At 44.6% G+C, this 9,792-nt stretch overlaps 1 protein-coding gene across 1 annotated transcript; it reads right to left on the minus strand.

Moving 5' to 3' along the window:
- Positions 1–4,489: 4,489 nt before the first annotated feature.
- LOC143296677 (uncharacterized) lies at positions 4,490–7,678 on the minus strand. Its single transcript, XM_076608709.1, has 2 exons — positions 6,687–7,678; positions 4,490–4,634 (listed from the first exon to the last, which is right to left on the minus strand). Exons 1-2 carry the CDS (start codon positions 7,676–7,678, stop codon positions 4,490–4,492), a joined length of 1,137 nt encoding a protein of 378 aa, XP_076464824.1.
- Between the last annotated feature and the right edge of the window lie 2,114 nt (positions 7,679–9,792).

Raw genomic sequence — 9,792 nt, forward strand, 5'->3', positions numbered from 1 at the left:
GGCTGTACCTTGAAACATCAGCTCCACAGACTTCAGGGCTGTACCTTGAAACATCAGCTCCACAGACTGCTTCAGGGCTGTACCTTGAAACATCAGCTCCACAGACTGTTTCAGGGCTGTACCTTGAAACATCAGCTCCACAGACTTCAGGGCTGTACCTTGAAACATCAGCTCCACAGACCGTTTCAGGGCTATCGTGATGCCAGAGGAAGGACCTGTGAAAGCCACCCAGTGTTGCAATGCATCACACAGCAAGATGTGGATACTTATATAGCGCCTATCCTCCGTCAGAGACCAAGCTCTAAGCGCTTAACAAACTCGAGGTCATTTGCACAACAGGCTGTCTCTCTGGGTAGAGCCCAATGAAGGCTGCCATTGAGCGCTCATCATTCGTTTCCTGTGTCGTTCAATCAGATTTCAGGTACGCACACATACACACCCAGACAGACGTGTAACATTTTACGTGTATGACAGTTTCGTTTATCTACCCTGCCATGTAGGCAGACATACTCCGTTTTCGGAGGTGTGCATGTTGGGCATGCTCTTGTTTCCATAACCCACCAAACACTGACATGGATTACAGGATCGTTAACGTGCGTATTTGATCTTCTACTTGCGCATGCACACGAAGGTGGTTCAGGCACTAGTAGGTCTGCACATATGTTGACCTGGGAGATCGAAAAAATCTGCACCCTTTACCCACCAGGCGCCGTTGTCGAGATTCGAATCCGGGACCCTGAGATGGAAGGTCCGACGCTTTAGCCACTCGGCTATTGCACCCGACAAGAGGAACGAACATGTCAATATCCAGATCAAGAAAGGACCATTTCTGTGCATAGACTGGGCCAGTGTTTCTATCAAGGTTATGAAGCCAACATAACACGAGAAGCTGGAAAGATAACAGTATCGGTATCAAGAACGGACTTGTAAGTTGTCCTCGTGTACCCTAAGGCGCCTGCAGATGTAAAATGTTTCGATACAGAGTGGGTCTTCAAATATAGGGTTTTGTGTTCGATCCCGGCAACTGTTGTTGAATGAAGGTTGGAGATTGTTCCGATCCTCCCAGCAAGCTGATGAACAGATCTGCTGGTGTCTGAATACCCTTATAATGTGTGAAGCACGCAGAAGATAAATCGTGTACTCATCATCATTAACTGTGTAGCTAGAACCACAGAGCACCAACAGCCAGACCTTTCCCTTCCAAGCCTCTGTGACAGACTGTGTCGCCAGCCAGTTAAACCGGGCAGAGAAAATATACTCACTGACCAGTACAAAAAAAACACATGCAAACAAACTGAAGCACTTGATTTCCCCTGCACGAGGAAATCAGATTATGGCACTCCGTAAAAAAAAAAAAAAAAAAAAAAAAAAAAAATGAAGAGGTCAGTACCCTTCCAAGGGACACAACTATGATCTTAGTAGTTACATACTGTGTGTGTGTGTGTGTGTGTGTGTGTGTGTGTGTGTGTGTGAGAGAGAGAGAGAGAGAGAGAGTATGAGTGGCGTGGGTAGATGTACAATACGGCTTGGCTGACTGAAATGAAGGGGCATGAGAATCTCAATAATCAGTACATTAAGTATATACCGATTTCCATTTGGTGCCATTCAAGTTATTTTTTAAATTCCTTTCATTCCTTTTATTTGTTCGTTGTTTTCATATCCTGTTGGACACGTGCTGTTGCCAAAACGAAAAATCTTTGTACTAAAGTTTAGACAATCAAGGTTGTGTTTTCGTTTGTGTTTGTGTTTTCAACGCCAGGTTGAACCGGGACCACGAACTATTTTCACAGGATCAGAAGTGCGACACCTTACCGATTCGGCTACTGAACTAAATGATGCTGCCACAATGCTGAGCTATGATTTATGAATGGCTTACTGTAGTGTAGTCCGCTACTTCAGGCATAGAAGCCAACAGTCTGCAAAGCTAGGGGACGCAGCGTACGTCCCTACCCCCCACCTCCTCCTTCCCCATCACCCCTACCCACCTGCCCATGAATGATGTAGACTAGTCTTGTCATGTTCTGTGGTGTGGACAGAATTCATTTTTACAGCACCCCCGCCCCCCCCCGCCCCCCACTCCCCCTCAACTTCAAATTATCATAAGTCGTGTTTATGTATAAGATAAACCAGTTCATATCAAACCAGCCAAGGGACGTACCTCCTGTGGATCCCAACTTATTTTTCTTGGGAACATTAGGAAATTAGTTTCAGCACAAACCGAAGAACATTCCAAAGCTAGTGTGCATCATTTCTGGGGGTGGGGGAAGTGGAGAGTGCACGGTAGATCTCATGGCTTTGCGCACTATGGTGCCGACGTAAAAAACAACAGTGTTTTGTTTCTGCCATTGCGGGGAACTACCCTGCGAAGACTTGCTTTTCAAATAATCAAAACTGCGATCCTCCAATCAGACGGGTTTGGTTATTAGAATAACTACCATCCCTCCGTTGATCCGGATGTGATTATCAAAATTACTACTATGTTCCATTGAAACGGATGTGATTATCAAAATAACTACAATGCTGCACTGATCCGGATGTGATGATCAAAATAACTACTATGCTCCATTGATCCGGATGTGATGATCAAAATAACTACTATGCTCCATTGATCCGGATGTGATTATCAAAATAACTACTATCCTCCATTCAAACGGATGTGGTTATTAAGATAATTACTATCCTCCATTCAAACGGATGTGATTATAAGAATAACTACTATCCCTCCATTGAAACGGATGCGGTTATTAAAGTAACTCCTGTCCTCCATTCCAACGGATTTGCTTATCAAAATAACTACTGTCCTCCATTAAAAACGAATGTGATTACACGACTATCCTCCATTCAAACGGATGTGTCTATTAAGATAATTACTATCCTCCATTCAAACGGATGGGTCTATTAAGATAATTACTATCCTCCATTCAAACGGATGTGTCTATTAAGATAATTACTATCCTCCATTCAAACGTATGTGGTTATTAAGATAATTACTATCCTCCATTCCAACGGATGTGGTTATTAAGATAATTACTATCCTCCATTCCAACGGATGTAGTTATTAAGATGATTATTATCCTCCATTCAAACGGATGTGGTTATTAAAATAATTACTATCCTCCATTCACACGGATGTGGTTATTAAGATGATTATTATCCTCCATTCAAACGGATGTGGCTATTAAGATAACTATTACCCTCCATTCCAGCGTATGTGGTTATTAAGATAACTACTATCCTCCATTGAAACGAATGTGATTATTAAGATAATTACTATCCTCCTTTCAAACGGATGTGGTTATTAAAATAATTACTATCCTCCTTTCAAACGGATGTGGTTATTAAGATAATTACTATCCTCCTTTCAAACGGATGTTGTTATTAAGATAATTACTATCCTCCATTCAAACGGATGTGGTTATTAAGATAATTACTATCCTCTATTCAAACGGATGTGGTTATCAAAATAACTACTATTCTCCATTCAAACGCATTGACAGACAGATGTATGTGCACATTATAGGAGACACATTCACTCGTGTTGATAAACAACGAAGTCAGCGATAACTGTTGTCAGTCTGTGTGGAGGTGGGGGTAAGGGCGGTAACTGTTGTCAGTCTGTGTGGAGGTGGGGGTAAGGGCGGTAACTGTTGTCAGTCTGTGTGGAGGTGGGGGTAAGGGCGGTAACTGTTGTCAGTCTGTGTGAAGGTGGGGGTAAGGGCGGTAACTGTTGTCAGTCTGTGTGGAGGTGGGGGTAAGGGCAATAACTGTTGTTAGTGTAAAGGTGGAAGTAAGGGCGGTAACTGTTGTTAGTTTGTGTGGGGGTGGGGGTAAGGGCGGTAACTGTTGTCAGTCTGTGTGGAGGTGGGGATAAGGGCGATAACTGTTGTCATTCTGTGTGGAGGTGGGGGTAAGTGGTGGAAGGTGTCGTCCTGTATATGACAGATCAGAGAAGACATCGCTAAACTGGGATGATTCATCAGCAGCGCAAAGTGTTCTCTGACATGTGTTCTTATTCCGACATACAATGTACCAAGGTAATGAGTCTCTGGCGATGAAAGATGTCCTCCGATGGGTGATGTTATTGTCACATAACTTTTTAAGGAAACAATCCCTGTGTTCTGCAGACTCCAGAATTGCGACAGACTGACCCTGGACTTAGCTGTGTATGTGGTCTTTGGAAGTCAGTGGTCTGAGGATGACGCTACTGAGGTGGCGCCGGAAATAGTACAGTAAGAATATGGTAGTTGAAACATGCTGCACGTTATCTGATAGTTAGAAATGCATTTTGACTGGTGAGCTCTGGCCGTACTGGAACCTAGCTCTGAGTCAGGGCGATCTCTGCGGGGGATCACACCGATGGAGGTCCTGTATGCAGTACGCTGATAAAAATAAATAATTCTAGAGAGAGTTGGACAGTTCCAGGTCTTCAGAGAAGAAGTCGTGAGGTACTGAAAAAAAAAGGAATCCAATAGCAACGTTGGTAGTGTCCTCAGGCATCAATCTGTAGACTGTCATCAATTTGTAGACTGTCATCAATCTGTAGACTGTCACCAATCTGTAGACTGTCACCAGTCTGTAGACTGTCACCAATCTGTAGACTGTCATCAATCTGTAGACTGTCACCAATCTGTAGACTGTCAACAATCTGTAGACTGTCACCAATCTGTAACTCTGAGAGCTACACAGACATACATGCATGCACTGAAGATCTGACTTGGCACGTTGGGTTATGCTGCTGGTCAAGCATCTGCTTCACATTTTGTGGTGTACCGTGTAAGGATTTTTTCCAAACGCAGTGACGCCTTCTTCAGAAATTAAACCTGAATCTGTCAGCATGGGGGGAGCTCAGTTAACGGTCAAATCCTGTCAAAAAGTCATGATACTTCATAACCGTAAAAAAAAAATTTAAAAAATGCAATTTGAACATTGTTTAGTCAGTTATGAGCAATGGTCAGGTATCGGTTAAAAGCTTGCCAACATGTCATACTGATGCACGTACGGAACGGAATAACGCAATCTGAACAGTTTGGGTAATGGCCGGCAGTGCCCACACAGCAGTGGTCAATAGTGAAAACCAACCAAGAGGTCATAAGGCACACACATGTCAAAATATGCACGGGATGTGTTGAAAAATAAAATAAAAGCAAAAACGTTTGTGTGCGTAGACGACGGGGAACGTTTTGGACTGATGTAGACTACTAGAGGTAACGCGTTCGCCTTGGAAGTGAGAGAACCTGAGTGCACTGGTTCGAATCTCAACAGTGATGGCCTAGAGGTAACGCGTTCGCCAAGGAAGCGAGAGAATCTGAGTGCACTGGTTCGAATCACAACAGCAGTCGCCAACATTTTCTCCCGCTCCACTAGACCTTGAGTGGTGGTCTGGACGCTAGTTATTCGGATGAGACAATAAACCGAGGTTCCGTGCACGTGAAAAAGACTCAAGGAAACAAAAGGGTTGTCCCTGGAAAAAAAACCAACACTTGAAGGAAAACAAATAAAATTGCAGGCAGAAAAAAAGGACAAAAAAAACAAACAAACAAACCCAAAACAAAACAAAACAAAAACAAACAAACAAACAAACAAAAAAAACAAAAAAACATGGCGCTGTCAGTGTAGCGACGTGTTTTCCCTGGGGAGAACAGCCCGAATTTCACACAGAGAAATCTGTTGTGATAAAAAGAGTAACATAAAAATACAAAATACAAAATGAAGTCCCAGAGCAATCCATTTCACTTTCTCATAAGTGGAGTCATATGGAGAAGAAGAAGAAGAAGAAGAAGAAGAAGAAGAAGAAGAAGAAGAGGAAATCCACTCTGTCAGCTATGCAAATACACATGAATGCACACAAGGCCAAACAAACAAAGCTCGCTAGGTTATGCTGTTGTTAGGCATCTGTGGAACAGATGTGGTGTAGTGTGTATGGGTTTCTCTGAACGCGGTGACGCTTCTTTGAGAAACTGAAACTGAAAGTGCACAGAAGATTAACTCTCTCCATACGAACGGCGAAAGAGACGACGTTAACAGCGTTTCACCCCAATTACCATCATCAAAATATTGCAAGCGGAAGGCTCTTATACTGAAGAGGTGAATGTTGACAAAGAAAACCACAATTCTGACGACGGAAGCTAAAGGTTGTGTCATTCAGACACCCACTGGACATCCGAGGGGTCTGTGTAGAGGAGAAGAGAGGACTGGCCGTACTGAGTAAGTTAAACAGTAAGATGTTCATTGAGGACAATGTGTCTGTATGGATCATCTGGTATATTGATATGCCTGTGCATAGTATCACATATGACCAACAGTGTTCGGTTTGTTGTTTGTACAGAATGTATTTTCATTGATTCAATTCAAAACATGGTATGTGTCTCTACTTGATGTCGAGTTGTAATAAAGTGTTGAAATAGTGAGAGAGAGAGAGAGAGAGAGAGAGAGAGAGAGAGAGAGAGAGAGAGAGGGGAGGGGTGGGGGGGGGGTTGTAGGAAGGGGGAAACGATGTTTTTTCACTTGTTACAAAAGCTGAAAACATTAGCTTTTATTTATTCAAAGCAGTTAATTTTGATCAAACCAAAATGTATCCCTGCACGAATGTACTTCTTATGCCAGTTCTTTGCCTTGTTCTGACTTCAGATCAGATCTGATCGGATCTTATCTGTACTTCTTATGCCAGTTCTTTGCCTTGTTCTGACTTCAAGGATCTTGAAAACAGTTCCCAGAATGTTTCTCTGAAACGAGACCCCATTGCATAGTACACGATGACGTTGAAGCTGGAGTTGACGTAGGACAGCAGGATGTTGATCCACAAGGAGGTGAAGAACAAATTCTGATGGCGTCGCCCGATGCTGACATCAGGGAAAAGCATCCAGCAAATCCGTACAACAGAAACAGGGAAAACACACACGATGAACAAGATGGACGTGCCGACCAGCATCTTGGTGAGGGCCACTTCACGGGCAGAGATGGAGGAGGAGGTTTCTGTACGCCACGTTACAACCTGACGGAGTTTGACAATGGTTATTATCGTTGTTGTTATCACCACAACCATCACTACACTAGGCAGACCAGCACCGAAGACAGTACCGTCCATGATGTCGATAACATCTTTATGGGCTTTGTAAATTGTCCCCACACTTGGTGCCTTAACTGCTGCACCAGATACGGGATCCCTGACACACCCAACGTGAAATCGGAAAGACACAAAGATGAACAGACCAATCACCACGACGCTCACAAAAACGATAAAAACTGTCATGGTTCTGGTTCGAATCACCGTCTGATATTTGAGAGGTCTGAGGACACAGTAGCATCTCTCACTGGCGATGATGGCAGACAGGATCGGAGAAACGTACTTCATACCTGACAAACCTGTTAGATAATTGTTGGACATAAACGTAATCATGGGACCGTATCTTTCCGTACTGGTGAACTGTAGGTGCACTTGCTCGGCCATGTGACACATCATCACCAGGAGATAGAGTTCATCACCTAAGGCCAAAGCAAAGAGACACACGTTGATACGATCCTTGAGGCCCTGTCTGTAGAACACCGCCATGTTGATGACGTTGCCCGGCCCACCAATCAGAAACAGCAACACCAGAATGAAGTCTATGACCCTGCGAGTAAATTTCTCAACTTCTGGACTGATGATATTATCGGGATTGTTCCAAGGCAAGTGCGCCATCTTGCCAAGCACTTGGCATCCATCTGGTGACTGTGTGATACGAGTAACGTTTTCAAGACGACCAGGCATTTCACTGGCTGGAAACGTTGCATTGCTGGTTGCGTTCAGGAATGGAATAACCATCATATCACTGAGGTTTTTCAACAAAACACGCTTCACTTTGCTGCTTTCTTCTCTTGGAGCCAGTTGCATTGCCTGGTTACACGTCACTAAATGCCTACGTTGACCGAACTACGCCATTGGTCAGTTCCATACTACACACAATTAGTAGCGGGTTACGACCATACTAGGCTCTTCCGTCCGAGCAATGCAACTGGCTCACGGAAATTGGGATCACCTCGAAGCGAAACAGAAACTTGGTTTATCCCTGAATAAATCGTCAAACGTGCGTTGAAGGGCGAGATGATGCCGGGATTGGAGTCGAGACGTACCTATAAGCAGCCAGTTCACACTGACCCATTGAATCTTTTGCCAGACAATTGTCACTGGTCACTGTGCAGGCCTATCTGTTTCTTTGTTTCTTTGTTTTTTACTGGATGCAGGCAATGTCTGATTTTCGACTTTGCTGCTTTTCACACACACACACACACACACACACACACACACACACACACACACACACACACACACACACACACACACACACACACACACACACACACACACACACACACACACACACACACACACACATATATATATATATATATATATGTATATGGGATTGGAGCTGAGGAAGGTTCGAGACCGAAAATTTCGTTCTTCTGCAAAAGGCTTGTTGTTTGTTTATATATATATATATATATATATATATATATATATATATATATATATATATATATATATACGAGAGAGAGAGAAAGAGAGAGAGACAGATATAGATAGGTAGATAGATTTATATATATGAGAGAGAGAGAGAGAGAGAGAGAGAGAGAGAGAGAGAGAGAGAGAGAGAGAGAGAGAGAGATTCGGATGGTTTATTCCAAAAAGGCCTTAGCCCCTTATGAAGGGGTGGTGTCTAACCTTATTTCGAAACTATTACAGACATACAGTAAGGGACACAACAGAACAAAACACACATATAAATAGTTGATCAGGTACAACTGAGTGACCGCACCTTGAAGGCTTTGTATAAATAAGCTGCACACTGTCTGACTTTTTCTTCGTGTTGGTGTGATGCAGGGCACCACGAGAGGTGTGTGTTGGTGTGATGCAGGGCACCACGAGAGGTGTGTGTTGGTGTGATGCAGGGCACCACGAGAGGTGTGTGTTGGTGTGATGCAGGGCACCACGAGAGGTGTGTGTTGGTGTGATGCAGGGCACCACGAGAGGTGTGTGTTGGTGTGATGCAGGGCACCACGAGAGGTGTGTGTTGGTGTGATGCAGGGCACCACGAGAGGTGTGTGTTGGTGTGATGCAGGGCACCACGAGAGGTGTGTGTTGGTGTGATGCAGGGCACCACGAGAGGTGTGTGTTGGTGTGATGCAGGGCACCACGAGAGGTGTGGGGTTGGTGTGATGCAGGGCACCACGAGAGGTGTGTGTTGGTGTGATGCAGGGCACCACGAGAGGTGTGGGGTTGGTGTGATGCAGGGCACCACGAGAGGTGTGTGTTGGTGTGATGCAGGGCACCACGAGAGGTGTGGGGTTGGTGTGATGCAGGGCACCACGAGAGGTGTGTGTTGGTGTGATGCAGGGCACCACGAGAGGTGTGTGTTGGTGTGATGCAGGGCACCACGAGAGGTGTGTGTTGGTGTGATGCAGGGCACCACGAGAGGTGTGTGTTGGTGTGATGCAGGGCACCACGAGAGGTGTGTGTTGGTGTGATGCAGGGCACCACGAGAGGTGTGGGGTTGAAACAGCAGTGGTAAGAGAATGGGAAAGAAGAAAAACATGAAATATTGACAGTATCAGGTAGGGTTATTTTTCAGGCCAGTATCTCCCAGCTGTGGTGGTCACTGGGAGACACTGGCAGCAAACAGATCTGCCTGGAAATCTTCCACCAGGAAAGCTGTCAGGAAATTTGAAAAGGGAAGGACACAGACAGCCAGGGAAAAACGTGAGCGGAGAAAGGAGGCATCATCTCAAGCTCACCCCTCCAGCGACCAGCCAACC

The sequence above is a fragment of the Babylonia areolata genome, chromosome 21 (genome assembly GCF_041734735.1).
Source record: "Babylonia areolata isolate BAREFJ2019XMU chromosome 21, ASM4173473v1, whole genome shotgun sequence".
Classification (NCBI taxonomy): Eukaryota; Metazoa; Mollusca; class Gastropoda; order Neogastropoda; family Buccinidae; genus Babylonia; species Babylonia areolata.